Genomic DNA, 22574 nt, shown 5'->3' with positions numbered 1-22574 from the left:
CCTCTTTGTAGAGTTTGGAATGAAAGAATATATACATGGTATGTGGTATATGCATATACATTTATATATCTGTACAATTTTAGCTTATACTGGGGTTTAAAAAATGATGAACCCAAGGAATAGTGGATCTCCATGGCTTTAGAACACCTGCTGTATTGGTTTTATTTTTGTTGCTATGAAAATAACTGAGAAAAGCAGCTTAGGAGAGAAAGTACTCATTTTGGCTTGTAGTTCGAGAGGGCTAGAGTTCACCACGGTAAGAAAGACGTGATGACAGGCGGGAAATGCCCAGCAGCAGGAGCCAGAAGCTTCCTGATCTCATTGTATTGCACACAGGAAGTGGAGGATTTGATAGCCAGGCTATAAAACTTCCTCCAGTGAACCTCCTAAAGGTTCCATAATCATCCCAAACAGCACCACCAGCTCTAACACAGGAGTTTGTGGGGGACATTTCCCGTTCAAAACATAAGACCTGGAATACCAACCTGCCCTGAGGGCAGCCGGGGAGCAGACTTATTTGGGGAAATAGAGCAGAGTAAATTGCCTCAGGTGTGGAAGGGTACAGAAATCGGTGAGGAAAGGCTCTTTAGACAGAAGGTAGGTTGGCCTGACAGAGCAATGGCAGGAAGACAGATTACCCCTGTTCACTCTGAGCAGCAGAAACAAAGTGAGCCTGGGGAGCATCTCCAGGACCCTGAGAACATCAGCATTCATCTGGAGGACATGCGGCTTCTTTTCCTGGCTGTCCCTGGCTGGGCCGAACAAGGACGCTGTTTTGCATTTGCTTGGAAGCATCTGGAATCCTTTTCCTTACACTCCGGACTCTAGTTTGGCCTTGGCTACAAAGTTAGCTCAAAGCCTTCTGTTCAGATATCAGTAAGACCCTGGGAGTCAGCTGGCAGTGAGATAACTTTGCAGCGGCCTCTTGCCTCAGTGATCCAAGTGAGAAGCCACTGTGGTTTGTTATGTAGAATTGCTGCACCCTGGGAATGGAAGTTCTGATGTCTCATTCAAACACATTTCTTTTTGTTGGCTGCTCATTGAGCCACACGGTGATGGCGCACAGGAGATCTGGGCATTCACAGCTCAGAACTTCAGGCACTGAACTAGACCCTTCCCTTACCTCAGCAGGGTCCTCTTTTCTTCTTGTTTTTCTTTATGTATCTGTCTCCTCCCAATGATAACAGTCTCTGCACTTCATTTCCAGCACCTAGCGACAGGTGTGGCAGTTATGGTGGTGACAGGAAGAGGAAACTCATTGTGACAAATGTTCATTATTTATGATTGCAATTCTATAGATAATATTACGTCTACTACAAATCTATTGTAGTCGCCCTAAGATGGCAGGCACAGAGGTAAGGACCAGTTCAGTTGCTGTGGAAGAAGTGGCAAGCTGGTTCCATCCCCAGTGGTTTGACCCCAGCCGCATGGCCTTTTTCATGGGATTCTGTGCTGCTTCCCTTTGCCTGATGAGTAGACATCAAAATGGCAAAGGGATCTTGATTTTATGTTAATAAGAGAGCAGATATTGTCCTGGACAGTGTTGTTTACTTCCTCTCTGCTCAAAGACAACCATGTCATGAATTTGGTGTGTATCCAAGCCATACTTTCATATTAGTACATAATAATATTTATAAATACTATATGGTGAGTTTTGCTTTAAAATGTTATCTAAGTCATGTCACTGTATGTGACACCTTCCGACTTATTGCTTAGTCCCAGTGTTCAGTTCCAACAGCTATCCATGCTCACACACATATGTCTGTTCACTCAGCTTAGCTGTGGGTATTCAACTTACTGATATTATGATTGTTTCTTTTCCTACAAGTTGACAGTTGGGTTATTGTAATAGTACTACAGTGAACAAAATCCTTGTCACTTTGTACACATCAGTGATAACTTGGGGTTTATGCAGAGTGGACAAACACCAAGGTGTAGAATTGTTGGGTCCAAAGAAATTGTATCAGTGCGCCCTTCCAGAAGTCTTTGAGCTTTCTCTCTAATACCTAAAACTTGGTCTAGTCAGATTCCTAATCTCTTGCCAGCATGAACCTGAAATGGTATGTCACTGTAGTTTTTATTTGTATTTCCTTCGTTACCACCGAGGTTCAGAATCTGTGATTTCAGAATCCTTTGCTGTCAGGTATCTATTACCAATTATTTTCAGATGTTATTGATTGTGTATACTGACCCATTGTTTACAATGGGCTTTGTATTCTTTCAAAGATGTTTTTAGTTTTTACCTCAACTGTGACCCTTTTCTTTTCTTGGGCCTCCACAGCACAGCCTTGCCTGATATGGCCAGTGTTCCAAGGGATAGCTGAACAACATCGACTCTTATGTCTTATATGCCTTTAACCCATCTAAGTAGATACTTTATATATTACACTTAGTAATACCTATTTTTACATGAAGAAAGTCAGTTGTCCTTTCACAGATTAGTAAATATTTATCCTCTTCCTGGCCCAGCCATGTTAAGGCTCTGGAGTAGGTTGCCAAGAGACTGAAGAAAACAGTGAGAAAGGGCTTGAATGAGACACGGAATTTATTATGTCGTTGACAGAGGAAGTTGTGAAACACAGAAGCACTAGCAGAAAGTCTCAAAGCCACCGACTGTGTAGCTAGCACCTCTCCCACAGTGCTGCACCAGAGTCCCCACATTAGCGTCCCGTCCACCATCCTTCTTCCTCTCCTCCTCCCCTCCGACTCCTTCCCTCTCTGTGGGAATAGGGAACTACACTGGAATCCTGAGATTTCCACTCAGTTTTCCTGTGACTCTACAACAACCCTTTCATTTGTTGATAGAAAAAGATCATTTGCTAATTTCTACTCTTGGTCTTACCTTCCTCCACCTAGTTTCTTTACCACTGTGGTGCTCTTTTTCAAACACCTCCACTTGAACTAATGCATTTTCAGTTTCAATCTGGTAGGGCAGTCAGAGCCTAGAAGCATTTTCTTTATGTAGCACAATGTACATGTAACATCACACATGTTCTTAATTGCAGGGTTTTATTTGTTAGTCTAAGTCTGAGACCATCTTTATGCTTTTCTCTTTGTGAGTTAAGTACAGGTAGGTAGTTTTAACTCAACATTTTTCCTTGTCCTGGATTTTAATGAGTAATTTTATTTACATTAAAGTTAGAACACATGGCTTGGATAAACATACTCTAAATGTGGTCTTTGGGAGACAAAGCATGTGGTTAGTTTTTAGATACTCCATATGACCCCCAAAAAGAATATACATTACCTAATTATTGAGTGCAGACACTCTGTGTCTTTACATTATCAAGTCAATTTCATAAATATATTGTTCATATCTCCTACCATTTGCCCAAATTCTAATAGAATTTTTTTAAAAGGTCTCTGTTCATTTTCCTTGTATCAATATTCTCTCCATGTATTTCAAAGCAAATTGATAAAGGTGTCTAAATTCATGAATTTTATTTGTCCCTATTACTCATTTTTCATAATATTCATTTTAATTCCCGTTAATCATCTCTGAGTTAAATTCTATTTTTTTCCTCAGAATAATTTTAATTGCTATCTACTTGGTATATCTTTTTATTCCCTTGATTTCATTTTTGTGATTTGGTTAGAATAATTTAAATAGTATAGGGTTGAGTTTGTAATTTTTATTGGGGTGTGTGTGTGTGTGTGTGTGTGTGTGTGTGTGTGTGTGTGTGCAGGTTTCAGATCCCCTGGAGATGGAGTTACAGGCAGTTATGAGCCACTCCGTGCGGTACTGGGAACCAAACGGGCTTTTCTCAAGAGCAGCAAGGCTTTTATCCGCTGAGCCACCTCTCCAGCCCTGAGCTGGATTTTTAGCTAGCTGATGAAAGATCAGCTAAACTAATGCTCTGTTGCTGATAAAATGAATTCGTTAATTGACAGTTTCAGAGGTCATTTGTCTAAACAAGCCTACTCCTTTTTGAGACTTTAGGGGAGGACATGTTTCCCGACACCTGCAAAACTTCCTCAGGACTCCTCCCTCCCTCTCCAAAGCCAGCCACATCTCTCTAGCTCTCTGATCCCCCTTCCCTGCATCTTCTCTTTCTGATTCTGCTTCACCAGCCTCCCTTAAAGGATCCCTATGATGACGCTGAGCCCAGACCAATAGTCCAGGACAATCCCTTCATCCCCAGATCCTTAATCACCCTCTTCTGATAACATTTCAGGCATCAAGGGTTAAGACGTGGACATTTTGTGAAGACCATTGTACAAGCTCCGACATCCAAACTCACATTTTACAGTGTGCTGTGGCTGTGGCTACTGCTCCCCCTCCCCCTCTGACTTTCCGCTAGGGTTTGCTTTCTCCACGTGACCCCAAACATGCACCTCTTTGTGTTCAGTTCCCTGTACTCATTCGAACACTGTAGATTTTATCCGTATTATTTCTTTAAGTGGCCACCCTTACTTCCTTAGCAAAATTAGATCTTTTTCTAACAATAATGAAGGAACTTAGTATTTTAGCCTTCCTCAAGAATAAGACAGGGGCCTGTCTACACAGTCACTATATCTTGACCTTTCCAAATCCTCATCGTCTTTTAAATGTTGTGTAGAATTCAAATCGTCTCTTCTTGACCTTGGAAATTTTGATGTTTTTGTCAGTCACGGATTAACCATTCACTACACACCAAAGCAGTTTCCTGACTCTTTTATTTCCGTAACTTCCTATTTCCTTCTCATGTTTTTTGTATGGTGGTGGGTTTGGCTTGGCTTGTTTGGTTTACCTTGAGATAGGCTCTCTTGCCCAGGAGGACTGAGGTTTTGGTAGGCCAAGCAGGCTCTCCACCACATTCTCCCAGGTTGCTGCTGCTACAGACGTGCACCACGGAGCCCAGCTCCGTTAGTGTTTCTTTTCATAAAGTTACAGCTTTCTAAATTCTTCCATAGTGTCTCTTCTTGTGTTCCTTTCTTCTGAAGACTGACCTCTTGACTTAACTGTTGCTGGTAATCTCTCTCTCAGTTTGGATTATTGCTTGTTCAAGGGCAACTCACCTTTTTTTACTTGTAGATTTAAAAATTTTTTATCCTTGATTTTCTTAAATTTCTCTTTAATGTATCAGAAGATTTGAGACTTAAAATCTGGAAAGTGTTTCTTTGCTGCTTCTTCTATTTCCTGCTTTAAGGGAAAAATACACACACACACGACTATACACATAACCCACACACATACACACATAGAGAGACATAAACATATACATACACACATATAACCCACATACATACAGAGACACACATATATACATTCATATACATGTACTCCCACACAGATACACACATATACATGCACATATATATACATATACTCATATACACACATAAACGTATACACACATCCACACAGAGTCACGCATACACACACACACACAAATGTGTGTACTAGAATTTTCCTTGTACTATCCTACATAGCTGTTTTTATTTTACTTCTTGTTCATCCTTTCTCCTCTTCATCTCAGCTGTATGCTCTAATTTACAAATTCTGTCTTGAGTTTTGGCAAATCTAAGACTTCTCCCATCTCTACACATTCTTGTGTTGTGGTGGAGGACCTGGTAGTAGTCAAGTGGAGACTGTCCACCTTTTTTTTAAAAAAAATTAATTTAACTTCAGTGACTGTATTTTTCACTTCCAAGATTTATAACTAGTTATTTATAAATGCTTGTTCTTGATTCCAATCTCCCTGCCCTTGTTTCACAGGCTTTGTTTGGGGTGCATTATCCCATTCTGCAGCTCTCTGAGGATCTCAGGTGCACTTTCTAATCAATTTCAGTTGGCACCATTGATTGTTCAGGAGCGAATTAATTGCCTGATTGTCTGCAGCTGCTCTTCCAGATGTTTGGCATTTTCAATAATGAGTCAGCCTGGCGTGGAGTGTGTTTGTGCCTTGTTCTCAGAGCTCCCACCTCCCTCTCTGGCCATCTCACCTTTGCCTTCGCCTGGACGGTGATCACCAGCCCAGAGTCCAGTCTTGTGCCTCCCTTCCCGTGTGGATACTGGGAAAGTCAGGTCCCAGTTGTTGTGTGGCTGGCAGCCTGGCCAGCAGCACTTGCCTGACAGTCTCCACGTTACACGACCAGGTCCTCCACCACGACACAAGCACGTGTAGAGTGTAGCTTCAGGAATAGCACAGCTTTCCTGCCGCTTGCGGAGAAGCTGCCTTTCTTAGGGACCTTGACCCACGTCCCTTCCCTCTTTTTTTGGTTTCCTAGTTTTCTTCCTCAACCCGCCTCTACTAATGTTAGGTCGGAGGAGCCTCGTAGGTCTGTGGCTTTAAGTCCTTCTTTGTTTCTGTTCCATGTGTGATTCATATGAAGTTTAACTTGGTTCTGAGTACAACTATGCTTAGCTTTTTTTTCTTCTTCTTCAAAATGTAGCTCATCTTTTGAAGGGTTAGGGTGGAATAATTCTTTCAAAGCTTAAACTCATTGACTGATTGTCCTCTTGGTTCTAGTGCTTTGTAGGTGCTAATACACAATCAATTACAAGAGAATAGTAGAATATCTCTTCAGTGGAAATTAGAGAGCAGAGAGGGTTTGGGGGTTTGGTTTTTGTTTTATTTTGTTTTGTTGGTCTTGACTTTAATTTTGAAAAAAGAAATCTATTTTTTAAAACCTTGAGAATGAAGGAACAGGAAGAAAATACGATTCTACCCCTTTATAAGGAGCATCTTCTCTTTCACCATGTAAAAGTTGTGGTTATTCCAACATGAGTTGGGCTCCTTCTGAGCCATCCCCAAGTGACTTACTAAGTGACAAGAGGGTGCCAGTGGCCTTAAGATTGAGAGTTCTGCAAGCAAAGGTTTGCGTTTCACAGAACGGTGAGCTGTTCACCCTACCCCGCCCCCACCTGAGACCTCTTTCATTTTGGCAAAGCTCAAAATGAATGACAGATTCCACCAGGTCACATTGATTATGTAACCCACAGCGACAGAGGGAAAGCTATTGATTCAACGTTGGGTAACGCGTTGGGTCAGCACATTCCCCGAGTCTAGGATGACAACTCTACTGGTCAAATATGATTAGTTTCCGTATAAGTTAAAGACAAAATGAAGGGCGAGCATTTGGCAGTGAAAGGGAGCTGTCCAAAAACAATTCCTTTGTGTGCATGCCTGTCCATCTCCATTCTACTTGTCCCGACTTTTAATCAGTTTTGGAAATTTCTATTAATTGTTATTCAGGTGTGCAGTTATAATAACCATCATCTAGAGGGAGCATGAAGTCAATTATTTCCTCCTTTACATCACCCGTTTCCTTCTCCGTGAAGACGTTTAACTTCTTCCCCATAGGCAGCAGCAGCAGCCCAGCTCATGTCGCATTAAGAGATTAAAGCATTTACTCTTGTTCTGTGCACTGACACTAAACTGCCACAGTTCAGTGTTGAGCTGTAACAAAATGAAATGAGCATCTGTCTGTAATAAGCAAAGCAAGAAATACATGTATCATGATGTATGGTGTGGACTCCTCAGCGTATCCCCAGTGAGACTTTCATCAGGAAGGAAATCGTAATCTTCTTCAGCTCATTTCCTTTTTTCTGTCACAAGTAAGAAGACAGAGACTGGACAGTTGTCCGTCATAGTAGAACTGTCCATAGGATCCCATTTGGAGTGTGTCTTTTGTAACTAGTAACTGTAATGATGTTGCTGTACCCATACTAAATTGCATGCTTTGGAGGAGAAAAGAAACCTGTCTCTGGGTGATAGCACATTAAATCAGGTCACATCTGGCAGGGAAGACACTATCTGGGGTTGACAGGGCCATGTAACAAGCACATTTGCTTTTATGCAGAATAGCTGCTCAGAAGAGCTATAGAGTGTGCGTGCTGAGGAATCAGGTCTTAATTCTTCACATACTGGGTACATTCTTTAACTCCCTTGAGTCTTTTTTTTTTTCTGGTTTTTCAAGACAGGCTTTCTCTGTGTAGTTTTGGTTCCTGTCCTGGATCTCGCTCTGTAGACCAGGCTAGCCTCAAACTCACAGAGATCTGCCTGGCTCTGCCTCCTGAGTGCTGGGATTAAAGGCGTGCACCACCACGGCTGCTCGGTGGTTCTTTCTCTTTTGATGGAATAACAGCAGTGGTCTCTAGAAGATTGTTCAGGATAATATATGGAAAAACACCTGTTGAAAAAGTAAGAACTTGATTAATGGTAGCTCTAATTGCTGTCTGACAGAAAAAAGGAGCCGGGGCAAACAGCTTATGGAAAGATAAATGTTTTCTGGTACCGGGTCTGAAGGTCTTGTATTTGTCTTTCTTTAAAAGAGAGAAGTAGTGAGGGACAGAGAAAGAGGCCTTAAGGTTTTGAATCCACTGACACACACCATACAGAGCTCTGTAGAATAGAGGTTCTAATGTTGCCTTTTCCTCACCGTCCACCTTTTTCTATAAGTGTTTCACAGTGGAATCATCTTATAAAATACTTTAGAGCATCATTGTTGGTGAGAATGTGTCCTTTCATGTCAGAGAAAAATACTTATTAGCAAATAACTACCCGGAAACATTAAATTCATCTATTAGCAAATCACTATCTAGAAACGTTAAACTCGCCCATTCTCTGACTCTGTTATTGCAGAACTTCCTCCCTTGAACAACTGCCCCCAGAAATATGCAAATCACGTGTGTGCCCTGGGGCTAGCCTGTTTTCTTGTGGCTAACTGTCTGTGTGCCCTGGGTCTGAGCTGAGACCTTTCCCTGAGTCGTAAGGAGGTGATATTCAGAAAGAGCGGTGTGGTCTTTTCCTGACAGACTATTGGTACACATTGCTTGAGAACAATGAAAACTGTATATTTGTTCCCCTAGCACAAAGTCAGTTTGCCTTACAATTCCCACGGCTTTCCCCCTCCACAAACAGGTAGCCCCCGTGGCTTGAGTAACAGGGAATCTCATAGCAGCAACCACATCTCTCCTATTCACTATACAACCACAAACTATTTCCCTACATGAACACAGAGAAAAGCCCAGAAAAAAAAAAAAGAAAATCACATCTTGGGGAGTGAGGGAGCATCTAACCTCATGGCAACCCAAGAGAAACAGACCCAGCGCTAAGGTTTTGGAAGAAGCTGGAAGGTTTTAAGCGGCTTTCAAAGGGCGTACATCCTAGTGAGATACATTTTTGAGCACAAGTGGGCCACGGATATAAACTAAAGGAAGAAAAATTCCAGTCAAACTCCTCGGCTGTGAGGTGGGTTCCAGGTGTTTCTACACTTGCCCCCACTTCCCTCAGTGAAGGACTGTGAGCTGGAAGGACACGTGGCTCCAGGAGGGCTTTGCCTCTGAGAAAGAAACCTGATGGGAAGTTTAAGAGGCTACCCCCTGCCCATGGCTGTGTGTCTGCGGATGAGCCTGTGCTTGCTAGATTGAAGACCTAAGTGAAGAAAGGTGATCGTTCCTAGGGACATGAATTCTGTATTAAAAAGAACTGTAACCAAAACACATGCTCAGGGCTCAGCTGTGTCTGTCTGGTCTAAATGCAAACTATTTTCCTCACCGTGAAGTCATCTCTGCTGGGAGGAGGGAAAGAAGAAAGTGAGAGAGGAGCATGGCGAGAGAGGAGAGCCTTTCTCACCCTCATGAACTAGATGATGTCCGAACATTAGCTCCAGTGGATTATCTAGAGATCTCAACACAGGGACTGGGAGCTAATGTCAGAGAGCTGGCGGTGTTTATCTGTGGTGATGACCAAGAATTGGAGTAATTGAAAACAATTTGAGAAAGAAGGCTCAAAGGACTGGAATTCTTCAGTGCATGCCTTTTCTAGAACCATTTGCCTCGCTCCATTCTGTCGGTGTATACCTATGATAAAAACAGAAACACACACACACACACACACACGCCCTGTGGCACAGAAAAGACTACACATACAGTGCGCCACCATTTACATAAGAAAAAATTTAAATACGAACAAAAGGGTTTTTAGTAATAAAATATATCTGAAAAGACATGCAGAAAATTGCTAACAATGGCTGCCTCTGGAGATGATAGCTAGTAACTTCCCATGTGTGAGAGGGAGGGAAAGAAGGAGGGAGGGAGGGAGGGGAGGAGGGAGGGAGGGGAGGAGGGAGGGAAGGGTGGAGAACAGACTCGAGAATGGCTGGGGAATAATTCAAGGGTAAAGCATTTACCTAGCATGTACAGGGTCCTGGGTTCAAACTCCAGCTCTGAAAAGTGGAGGGAGGGAGAGAGAAGGGGGGAAGAGAGAGAGAGAGAGAGAGAGAGAGAGAGAGAGAGAGAGAGAGAGAGAGAGAGAGAGAGAGAGAATGGATGACTGTATCCTTTTAGGAAGAGATGCTTTCTCACTAAAGTGAGTGTAAGCCCACCTTGTTTGGACCTTACCCAGATAACATCCTTCTAAAACAAATAGCCAAAGTGGGTCATCATCCCACCTCGCAGATGACCACCGCTAAATTTCTGATGTTCACTTTCCAGTGTTTTCCCGAGACCTATTTATTCCTCCCCTTCTCATGGGCTGACACGATTTTTGTTGCCAGCTGTTTCCGTTCAAGACATATAATCATCACTTTTAATATGAACTACTGAGAAATCTTCTTCCCCAGGTCACGTTTGCTGACTGATTTGACTGGGTTGCTCCAGCACAGTTGACTTACCCACTCCCCTACCAGCAGACGGCCCCAGCTCTTCACTGTGGTCAACGATGTGTATCAATTTCTTAACTAGACGGTCCCCAGCTTTTCACTGTCATCAACGATGTGTATCAATTTCTTAACTGTTTCTTTTGACTAAATTCCCGGAAATGCAATTGCTTTTACATGACATTAATGTAACTAAAAGTCTTAATACGTTTCACAAATTATCGCTCAGAATGTTTATACCAGTTTATGTCCAGACCCTCACCAAATGTAGAACATGCTGCTCCCAGCCTCTTACCCATGCTTTTATTTTTGCCAAATCTAGCAGATTTTTTTTTAATGTTCATTTTTAGTTTGTGTTTTTTGCCTTTCCCGTGAGGCAGAACATTTTTCATATATCTATTGACCATGGAGTAGATATTATTTTTGAGCCCTGATCCGTTGCTGACACTTTAATGACCAAGGGAAGAAACAAAGGGAAATAGGATGGCTCAGTTCTTCAGAATTCACAGTTGCGCAGAGGAAATGACCCCACAAGCCATACAGCCAGGTGGTAAAAATAGAAGCACAGAGGAGGAAGTGACCAGTTCTTCTGTCAAAGGGAAATTGTTGTCGGTCAGAAGGTTGGTGTGGAAGGTGGAAATGGGCTGCATTTATATATGGTGCTTGGGACATTTGGGAGGGGCAGGTGGCCTTCTGACTGGGCGGCAAGTCTGGAAAAGGCGTTGGTGACCTCTTAGCAGAGCTGGGGCTGGAGTCTCCAGACCAGAGGCCATGTGTAGGATACCAGTCCTGACTGGACCACCGTGTTTGCAGAGAGTTGAGTGATGTCCCCAAAGGACCTGAGGTCCCACTAAGATCCACCCCAAATCCCGAGTTTCCGGTCATAAAAAAGGCTTAGACATTGTGGTAGTTTGAATGTAACTGGCGCACTATTAGGAGGTGTGGCCTTGTTGGAGGAAGTGTGTCACTGTGGGAGTGGGCTGAGGTCTCACAGATGCCCACGCCACACCCAGTGTCTCAGTTTACTTCCTGTTGCCTGCCGATCAAGATGTAGGACTCTCAGCTCCAGCACCGTGTCTGCCTGCATGCCACCATGTCCCACCATGATGATAGTGGACTAAACTTCCGAAACTGTAAGCCAGCCATGAAATGTTTTCCTTCTTAGGAATCGCTGTGCTGTGATCATGGTGACTCTTTACAGCAGTAGAAACCCTAAGACAGATGTGGAACAAACAGAGCAAAGTATGACAGAGCTTGAGCACATTTGCAGTTTGTGTGCTCTGAAGCGTGTGTGCAAAGCCTTGGGGCAAATTGGAGTATTTTTTTCTGGAGGAGATACATAAATGTCTGCAAGGGGCTAAGGACACCCATCCAGACAATAATGAGCCATTCCAGAATCTTTCACAGGAGAACACCAGCCTCGGGTCTGTGTAGGCTAGCCCTGTCAGTGGCGTGGATTGCGGAGGAGAGAAAACTGAAGTTCTAGAAAGTAACATGAATAAAGCCCACTGTTTACTGAGTGATGGACAAGGTGTGAGATGTTTGGTACCCATTTGATATCATCTTCATATAGCACATTCAAAACAAATGTGACCGCACACACCTATAATCCCAGGGGTCGCATATTCAAGGGCATTCCTGGCTACAGAGTGAGACCCTGTTCAGAAAGAAATAGAGAAAGCACAGTTAACAGATGGAGAAGCTGAAACCTAGACTGTGAAATCAGCCCAAGGTCAATTATCAACAAATGATGGACTCCAGAGTTGACCACTAAGTCACGTGACTCCAAAGCCCACACTTGCAGTCACGCCCCTGGACTGCCTCCCTTGAAAAGCCGAACGACAATTCTTGTGCGCCTCCCTCTTAACCTCCAGTTAATTGTTTAAAGCAGCAAAATGACTCACTTCAAGGGAGAGGAGTATATGACTCCAGATGCCATTTAGATGACGAAAGGGAGACAGACCTTGGCGGGTCTTCATTGTTCTCACCCCACAGAGAATGGATCATCTGCTGAGATAATAAAAGTCTAAAGCAGTCCCTCACTCCACATGTGGGCTCCTGTTGTTATCCGCTTCCTCTTATTCCATGGGAGGAAACCTCGCAGGTCTCAAATGGCAAAGGAGTTGTTGTTTTCAAGTGCACGGTGCTATTTTCTTCAGGCTTCATAGTCATTAGCCCTGCAGAAGAACAGGCCTGTCAAAGCGTATATTGCCAAAGTGGTATGTGCAAACAGGAGCAATCCCTTCTGCCTTTTATGGAAAATATTAAATACATGATATGGAAACTTGTAAAAAAAAAAAAGGCCCTGGCTGGTTTACCGTGGAAGCTGAGCTTGCAGACGTGGAGGGATGAAGCCCATCATCAAATCAAAAGCAGGTGTTAACATTAGATGTAGAATCTTGGGAGAGGGCTTATCCCCAGAGGGCGTGGGATTCTGAGCTGTAAAAGATCGCAAATCCCTCATCCTTCCCACAGCCGTGTTCGTCTGCCCATAAATGTGTGCTGGTTATGGACTGTGGAAAGGGCTGACTTCCCAGCCCTAATCTGCTGAAAAAGCAGAGACCGCCATTAATGATGGTCTTTTTTAAAGATTAATTTTTATGTATGTGTATGTGTCTGGGGTGGAGGGGTGCCTTCAGAGACCAGAGAAGGCATGAGATCTGTAGATCTAGAGTTTCAGGGGGTAATGAGCTGCCAGATGTGGGGTGCTGGGAACTGAACTCATCCTCTGCAAGAGCTCAAACCTATGCTCCTGTGTAGGATTTCTTTGTCTGTGAGACTCAGCTTCTACTGAGTACTTAACCACTGAACCATCTCTCCAGCTCCAACTGAAGTTGTTTTTTTTTTTTTTTTTTTTTTTGTTTTTGTTTTTTGAGACAGGGTTTCTCTGTGTAGCTTTGCGCCTTTCCTGGGACTCACTTGGTAGCCCAGGCTGGCCTCGAACTCACAGAGATCCGCCTGGCTCTACCTCCCGAGTGCTGGGATTAAAGGCGTGCGCCACCACCGCCCGGCTCCAACTGAAGTTTTAATGGGAAATTTTTGGAGGGCTTGCTGTTAGCATCTTTGAAAGAAATGTATGGAAGCTTGTGTTAATTTTCTATTGCTAGGTTTTAAATTGCCATAAATCTAGCGGTTTAAAATAATGCAAATTTATTATCTGTTTCTATGGATCAAGAATCTGGGCCTGGGCTGGAGAGATGGCTCAGAGGTTAAGAGCACCGACTGCTCTTCCAGAGGTCCTGAGTTCAGTTCCCAACACCCACATGGTGGCTCACAACCATCTGTAATGAGATCTGGTGCCCTCTTCTGTATACATAGTAAATAAATAAATCGTTTAAAAAAAAAAAAAGAAGAAGAAGAATCTGGGCCTGACATGGCTGCTTTCTTCTTATAGGATCACGAAGGAGTAAAATAAGTATGTTAGCCAAGTAGCATTTCTCTTGGGAGGCTTGGCTAGGGAAAGGCCCTCAGCGAGGATCCTCAGTTTACTGGCAGATGTTTGCTTTGCAGTTGAAATTTCCTGTCTCACTTGCTATCAGCATGGACGCCCTCAACTGTTACAGGGCCACCATAACTACCCTGTTATGTGGTCATTCCTTCAGGTCTCTTGGGCTTGACATTTCCTTGCTAAGAGGTGTTCAGCCTCCTTTGGGCCCACCTAAGATGATCTCCCCACCTGAAGGTGAACTGATTTAGGACTTAGCTACTTCTGCAAAGTCCCTTCCCAGGCACACCAACATTAGCGTTTGACTGAAGAATGGAGAAGACAGCTGAGACCCAGGAGATGGACATCTTGGGGCCCCATCTTAGAATTGTCTCCACCACAAATCTCCACCCACTTCCTTCTGGCAAGAATATCCATTGGGCTAACAGTCTGTGGTAGCAGAGTAGAGGTAGCAGGTGGCAAGCTCACATCTCAAATCACAAACAAAGTCCAATTGTCTTTTGAAACCTCAAAGCCTGCCCCCCAGTGACATACTTCCTCCAGCTAGGCCACACCTCCTAATCTTGCCAACAGCTGGGGACTAAGATTTCAAATGCCTGAGACTGTAGGGGGAGGGCATCTCATTGAAACCACCATAGGTGACACTCCCCAAATCCCACCTGGAGGGCAGCTGAGCAGCAGACTCAAGCCCACGTCTGTTTCCCTCGGTGCCTTCCTTCCTAACCTATCTCCATCCATTGTCATCTTATGGTACTGTGGTCTTGAAAAGGTCAGGCTGTGTTCTCCACACTCTCCTGCTTGTCATTCATCCATCTTTTCTATAATGCCACACAGCCTAGGCCCCCCACAAACAAAAGGACACCCCTGAAAGTCAAGTGGCAGAACCACAGACACAACAGAGCAATACAATCTGACTTACAGTGACGGCCGAGGACCTTAGCATCTGGCATTTTATTGTACCTTGTTCTTAGATGATTCTATGATGTATTTTTCTGTCTGGTTTATGCCAGGCATTGATTAATAAGCTTCATCAAAAAGAAAACTCACTGATTCAGCCCTGGAAAGCCACTTAGGTCTCGTTTCCAGAGCATCCAACCTGTGTCAGCAGGAATCAACCAGAGACGATATGCATCCATCGAAAACTGATGTCCCCTGACCTGAAATAGCACTCACCCTGGCCCCAGCCTCACTTCATTGTGTACAGAGGATTGAGCTGCACCACTGCTCAGAGGGAGAATGCAGATAGGCAGAGTGGCCAAAATGACTTTGACAGTACCCTCTCTGAAAGACACCGTGCTCTTTGATTTTTTCAAACGGCATTGATTTATGTCTGCATCGTAAGCTGAGTCTCGCAGATGAGCAAAACTATATAGAATGCTTTAAAGCCACAAACTGGGCAGAGGTCAGCAGAGTAGAATCTTCTCGCCCAGCACTTTCCCATTATCTTCCCTAGATGCCTCTGTTTATTTTCCTAAGAGTAGATGAATGTGAAGTCTGTTTCTCCTATCAATAATAGTTTGTCTACATCCTGAAAACGGAATGTATAAGGACTATCTTTTTAATTGTATGTGTGTGGGGAGTGTAGGCACACATCTGTATGTGAAGGTGTATAGGCCCATATAATCACGTGAAGGAACAAGATGACATCAGGGTCCCACTCTGTCACTCTCTACCTTATGTCCTTGAGGCAGGATCTCCCATTAACCCTGCCACTAGGCTGGTGGCCAATGAAGCCCAGAAATCCTCCTGTCTCCACCTGCTCCACAGCTGGGGTTACACACATGGGTGACCACACCAGCTTTTTACACGGGCCCTGGGGATCTGAACTCAGGTCCTCGTGCTTGTATAGCAAAGCTTTTACCTACTGGAGCCATCTCCTCAGTCTAAGAAACCTAAAATTTTAAACAGCTGTATATGAATGCTCTGGAAATGCAGGGACTTACAGCCCTTTCCATTGTTTAAACCCCACTAGGATGAGGTGAGCGTGAGTAGTTAAGGGACAGAGAAATTCTGGAAAATAGTGAATCATGCAACGTTTAGCGTTTTTTTGTTTTTTGTTTTTTCCCCACGAGTGTCCTTCAGATACAAACAAACATACCATCTCTGTCCAGGTCCTAGTGCATCTAGAACAATCCTTAATGTTTGATTGTTTACCTCTCTTTCTGTGTCTCTAGAGATGTTCCTCATTCAGAGATCATGAGGAATGCTAAGATTTTTGACTTCCTACAGTTTCCATGAATGCCAACATGGAAGTAAATTTTCCTCAGCATCATTCATCTATATCCTCATTACACACAATTTGTAAATCTGAAAAATGTTTCTCTGGGATTCATTTAATTCATTTACATTTTAATATGCAATTTACTTGTTTTCCATGTAGGTTTGCAAAGCACAAGGAAATGTAACTAGCTTTCTGGTCTGTCTAATTGAGGATTTGTCCTCAATTTCAAATTGGGAAATGAACATTGGGGTTTAAATATTAGATTCTCCTTGTACAAATACCTGTGAGTCGGTTCCTCAGAGTGATTAGTGGGTCCCACTGACCAGATCCAGCCTCTCAGTCTGTACTGGAACTAAACTGGATTTGGAATGTCACCCTGTGGGACAGTGCCTGATGGCAGACACTTAACTTTTGCTCATGATCTGTATTTCTCATTTAGCACAACATTAGCACAACCCTGTTCTAAACCTCTGTTTCTCGGGACGTTTCTAACATTTCACCATTGTTTGTGAGTCTCATAGAGTTGCCCGAATCTCTACATTCCTCCTTTTTATTTTGCTAGAAATACACCATGGAAATTAAATGGAAGAAGAATAAATTTACTTAATTTTTTTAGAATTTATCTACTTTTATTTTATGTGTATGAGTGTTTTACCTGCATGTATGTATGTGCACCATCTGTGTGTCTGGAGCCCATGGAGGCCGGAAGAGGGCATCAGATCTCCTGGTAATGGGGTCACACACGGTTGTGAGCTTCCCTGTGGGTGCTGGGAATCAAACATGGGTCCTCTGGAAGAGCAGCATATGCTGTTAACCACTTCACCATCTCTCCAGGCCACAGAAGGATGATTTCAGACTGCAATAGCCTCCAAAGCCAGCGAGCTCAGAGTGGTTTTTTTTTTTTTCTTTTAAATACATTGTTTTCCTCCCTATGCTTGACTGTTGAAAGCTTCTCCTGAGCCCATGACTTAAAGAAGTCTAGGAAGCTGGGGAAGATTTTCAAGCAAATAATCACATTCTTATCTAGTTAGCTACGCCACTATCCTGGAAGCTTCTAAACCATCTCCATGGCTTTTCTTTTTGTAGCCTTTTCTCAATGTGTTACTGGTAATAACTAAATATTTTATATAAGCAATATCTTCCCTGAAATAGTCCAGAGTTAAATGAGTGGAAATAGCTACTAGAATAGAGAGAAGATGCTTTTTATTAATTTTGAAATTATTGCCTATACTTACAATTAGAGAGAGTGTGTTAGGCTTTTTAATCAATAGTAATATAATTAGGAACACACCACTTGTTAATTAGGTCTAATTTCACATTTGGAGGAAAAATACATTTGTCACAGTTGGAGGATTCTAGCTTGCCCTCCTCTGGAGCAGCACCATGTTCTTTAGCTCCTGTGAGGACTCTCTCCCCTGCCTCCTCCTGACTTCCCTCAATGTCACATCAGCTCCTCAGGGGAAGAGAGTGTGCTTTGGGCATCTTTGGATTTCCCACAAAAACTAAGCATCAGGTGTGTGTGTGTGTGTGTGTGTGTGTGTGTGTGTGTGTGTGTGTGTGTGTGTATACATATATATACATAAAGTCCTAAAATCCTTGTGCTTATCAGATTTGTAGATGACCAGGAGGAGCAGACCATCTGTTGGATATCAGAATCATAATTTTGGCAGTTCTCCCAAAGACTGAAAACCTTACAGACATAAATATCGACTATTCAGACCTAATTTTGAAATAAAAAAAAAGAATGAAATAGGTTTGTTTAACAGCACATCATACTCAGCTGAAGAGAGAATTAGTGAACTGGAAGAAAACTGGAGAGAAGCTATCTAAAACAAATCAGAAAGTAGAAGTAAAGGAATGTGGTCAAGAGGCTAAGAGACAGCATATCAGTTGGCTCTGCCTCTCTGTGACAAAAGAGCTAAGAAAAACACCTTAAATGGAGAAAGGCTTTACCTTTGCCTTGTGGTTTCAGAGATTTGGGCCATAACCACTTGGACCTTTGTCCCTGTGACTGAGAGCACATGGTAAAACAAACCAGCTCCGAGTATCCTTTTCAAGGCATGCCCTAGTGAGTGACCTCACTTCCTCTAACTAGGCCCCACCTCTAAGTTTCCACTGCTTCCCAATAGCACTACCAACTGGGTGTCAAGTCTTCAACACAGGAGCCTTCAGGGGACATTCCAGGACAAACTATAATAGAGAGGTAAGATTAGGAAGTTCTGAAATGCTAGGGATAAAGAATGAGCCAAAATATTTAAATAGACAATGATTGATAATTGCCCAAAAATAAAAATATCAAACAAAAGACTCTAGAAAGAGATTAAATTCCAAACAGAATGCGCTATAGACTTTCAAAGACAAGGGCAGAGTCTAAAAGTAGAAAGTAGATTACCATCAAAGAAGCAGAAATCATATTTTAATTATTATTTACAGCATGAGTCTTTTTTTTTATAATTGACATCTTAACCTAACTTTGACATCTGAGGTTTCCCTCTAAATCTGGGACACAGGATGTAAAGGACTGTTAAGTACAAGGGGTGTGTGAATTTACTCTGCATAACTCCAAGGAAGAACCAAAAACAATGTGTAGTGGGTCAAATGAGTCATATCTCTACATAATATAAGGAAGAAATGTCTAATAATTTGATTTCTTATAACCTGAAGTATGGTGATACTGTGTTCCCCAAAATATTGTGCACCCTAATAAACTTGTCTGGGGTCAGAGAACAGAACAGCCACTAGATATACAGGCCAGAAAATGGTGACATACACGCCCTTAATCCCAATCAAGGACACCACCAGCATGGAGACACATGCCTTTAATCTCAATACCAACCATAGAGACCTGGAGGTCTATATAATATAGACAGGCAGTGACGAGGAGGTCATGTGGTTGGGTTTACAACCAATGTGAAGGCAGAACAGAAAGTCAATAAAAAGACAGACACACAGGAAGTAGGTCTCTTTCTTTCTCAGGGGAAGGACAGCAGTGGCAGCGGGTGGTAAGAAGGTGGTCTTGGAAGAAGGTGGTCTTGGTCTCAGCTCTTAGCTACTGCTCTCTGACCTCTGGGGCTTTTAACTCTGCATTTGGCTCTGTGTTTCTTATTTAATAAAACCGTTCAGAATTACATCTACACTGAAGTAAATAAATTACCCTATATAACACATTAACATCAAAAAGAGTTTGAATAAAAGACTGATATACTTAACTTTTGTTTTACTTTTTATTCAGGATCTTGCTATGTAGCTCAAGCTGGCCTTGAACTTGGGATTCCCCCTGCCTCCCACTCCCAAGTGCTGAGATTATAGGTATGCACCACCATACCTGGCTTCATTTGTCAAATATCTATTAAGTGTCTGCTATATATACTGTATTGTACATGTAGTCTAGCCATGTACTATATCTTGCTATAGATACTTGGGATATATTTGTGAAAAAAAAAAAACCAAACACACAAACAAATGACAAACCCCCTCCTATGTAGAGCTTACATCCCACTGCAAGAAAGACAATAAATATGGTAAGTAAATCATGTACTGTGTTAGAACACCATGAGTGCTAAGGAAGGAAAACCTAGACCAAGGTGAAAGTGGCCAGGAATGCTAAGATGGGTTGGCCATTTCCAGTGCAATGGTCAGAATAGGCGTTAGCAGGCACTGGCTTTGACAAAGACTTTGGGGAAGGAAAATTGGTGTGCCGTGACTATCTAAGCAGTCAATAAACTGATAGGCGTCACTTCCAACTCTGAATCAGCCTTGTAACAGATTTCAAAATGAGCTTAGGATTTTAGCTAATGGAATTCTTTTAATTATTATAAAAACGCAGTAAAAGCCAGGATGACTTTCTGAAAAGGGTGCTTATCTTTATTCTAATTCTACAAACTTCTCCTCTGAGAAGCACTTCTCTGAAAATTCCAGAAGGGTTGCTGGCCCTTCCGTTGGCAACTTGGCATTGTGAGGTTAGAGCAGGTAATTAGGGGAAGCTTGTTAGAGACCTAAGTTGTCATCACAGGGAAGAGACACAACGCATCTTCACGGAGCATTCCAAAGCTGAAGAGCAGCCTTGCTCTTCAGATTCGGGCCACTTTTTGAAAAAGGACGTCAACAGATATGCAGCTTCTTTGATTCTGAAAGGAGTAGAATGTTTGTCTCTGATGTTGGATTCTATAGTGCAGGCTGTTTGAAGCAGAAGGCTTTGGCATAAGCAAGATGAAGAGCCAAGAGCATCTGCCCAGCTAACTTGTAGTCTTGTGTTGCAGGCAAAGAAGAAATCCCTTTGGACAGTCAAACCCAGCAAGGGCATGGTTCCTGCAGAAGATGACTTCCCACTGACCCTGACTGCCAACCTGGACGACATAGTGACATTCAAAGACACCGTCATTCTGGAGGTGGAGCACAGCAACACCTATCGGATCCCTATCCAGGCTACAGGGATTGGTTCTACCATCGTGTCCGACAAGCCCTTTGCTCCAGAACTCAACCTGGGAGCACATTTTAGGTAGGAGGGTATCATGGATCAATTGCACAGATAATTACATATGGCACAGTCTTAATTAAAAAGAACTAGCTTCCCCTCCATCCCTCTCCTGTCCCACTCTCACTTTCTCCTTCCTTGATGAACACGCTGGACGTTTTCCAGTCATAGCTTTGTTACATTTGCTACGAGATGACATTTCCAAGTCATCACCCTGTGCTCTAGTTTCCTTTCTGTTGCTGTGATAAAATACTCTGACCAAAAACAACTTGGGGGAGGGTTTATTTCATCTGGCACTTCCCTATCACAGTGAGAGAAGTCAGGACTCAAAACAGGAACTCAAAGGCAGGAACCATGGAGGAATGCTGCTTGCTGGCTCTCAGACTCCCACACTCTTGCTCAGCTAGTTTCTTCACACAGCTCAGGACCACCTGCCCAGGAAATAGTAACACCCACAGTGGGCTGACTGGACCCTCTGACATCTATTACTAATCAAGACTATCCTCTAGAGACATACCCACAGACTACCCTGATAAAGGTGATTACTTAATCAAGACTCTGTTGTTTTTTGGTTTTGTTTTTTTGTTTTTTCCATACGATTCTAGGCTGTGTAATGCTAACTGGGACACTTGCTTACATTCTCTAGACTAGGTCCCCCTACTCTGGTGAAAGGGGTGGTGACTCCTTTATGATGAATTCAGAATTTCTGCATAATTTCTCCTCTGACTTCAATACACTTCTAATCCCTCTCCACAAATGTAGAAAACGCTGACACAGCTTTAGTGTAATCTGAGTAGAGCTTACCTCGAAAGGTTAGTCATTACAGATATATCGGGCATTGCCGCTAGTGATTTTATGGATCATATTTCGTCTGTTTGCTTCCCCATCATAGCTCCAGTGATTGAGTTACAATTATTTCCCCTGGCTACCCAGAAAAAGCTAGAGGGTCTGACTATTGCCTCAGTAAGAGGCAATAGAGGGAGGCCCCTGGTTCCACAGGGGCATTCTGCAGTTATCAGTAGTTGACTCCCAGGGTTTGGCTGATTTGTGCTGCTCAGGGCAGTCGTGGGAACACACCTCATGGCTGCTCCTCTGGCCTTCTGATCTAACAGTCCCTGAACCCAACTCACATGCATTATGTTCTGAGAAGTCCTTCCCACAATCCCATCAACTCCTTAGTTCTTAACTGAAAAATACCACAAGCAATAACAAAGTAAGGGACAGCCCAGGGAGTTGAACTGTGTGTTTGACACGTGTCCAGTTACATGTTTGTGAGTCAGGTACATAGAAAAAGCTTCCTCTCTGTTTCATCTCTTGACCAGAAGGAAAGGCATTTGTCACTGTATGCTAATGATTCTACTTAAACTTTTTGGTTTGTTTTGTTTATTTGGTTGGTTGGTTTGTTTGTTTGCTTGGTGGTTTTTTGGTTGTTGTTTTTTTGTTTTGTTTTGTTTTGTTTTTTGTTTGTTTGTTTGTTGATTGGTTGGTTTGAGATAGGGTTTCTCTGCATAACCCTGAGTGTCCTGGAAGTAACTCTGTAGACCAGGCTAGCCTCAAACTCACAGAGATCCACCTGCCTCTGCCTCCTGAGTGCTGGGATTAAAGGCATGCACCACCACCTCCTGGTCCATTTAAAATTCTTAAGTGCACACAAGCCTCACTGTAGAAAACACCATATTTAATACACTGAACACCATATTTAATTGCTTGGGATTTTTCTGAATCTATAAACAGTGTCAAATAACCCCCTAAAAGGATGTGCCAACCCTTGCCTGGAAATTTGAGGTCTAGCTAACAGTTTTTATGAATATATAAACAAACTGTAGTTAGCTATTAGTTTCCCTTCTGTC

The 22574-nt window shown here is 42.8% G+C and overlaps 1 protein-coding gene across 7 annotated transcripts in view; it reads left to right on the top strand.

The window, feature by feature from the left end:
- The window catches only part of Hydin (HYDIN axonemal central pair apparatus protein), a 365841-nt gene that overhangs the window by 160293 nt on the left and 182974 nt on the right, over positions 1-22574 (top strand). For all 7 annotated transcript variants that reach the window (XR_008215695.1, XM_052727909.1, XM_052727907.1 and 4 more), the window contains one exon: positions 20510-20748. Coding sequence is in view for 6 of the 7 variants with exons in the window: in XM_052727909.1 (XP_052583869.1) it covers positions 20510-20748 (239 nt within the window). In the remaining variant the exon portion in view is untranslated. The remainder of the gene's footprint in view (positions 1-20509; positions 20749-22574) is intronic.

The sequence above is a fragment of the Peromyscus californicus genome, unplaced genomic scaffold (assembly GCF_007827085.1).
Source record: "Peromyscus californicus insignis strain IS unplaced genomic scaffold, ASM782708v3 Scaffold_8__1_contigs__length_139910024, whole genome shotgun sequence".
Taxonomy (NCBI): domain Eukaryota; kingdom Metazoa; phylum Chordata; class Mammalia; order Rodentia; family Cricetidae; genus Peromyscus; species Peromyscus californicus.
This window is presented reverse-complemented; position numbering and strand designations above follow the sequence as displayed.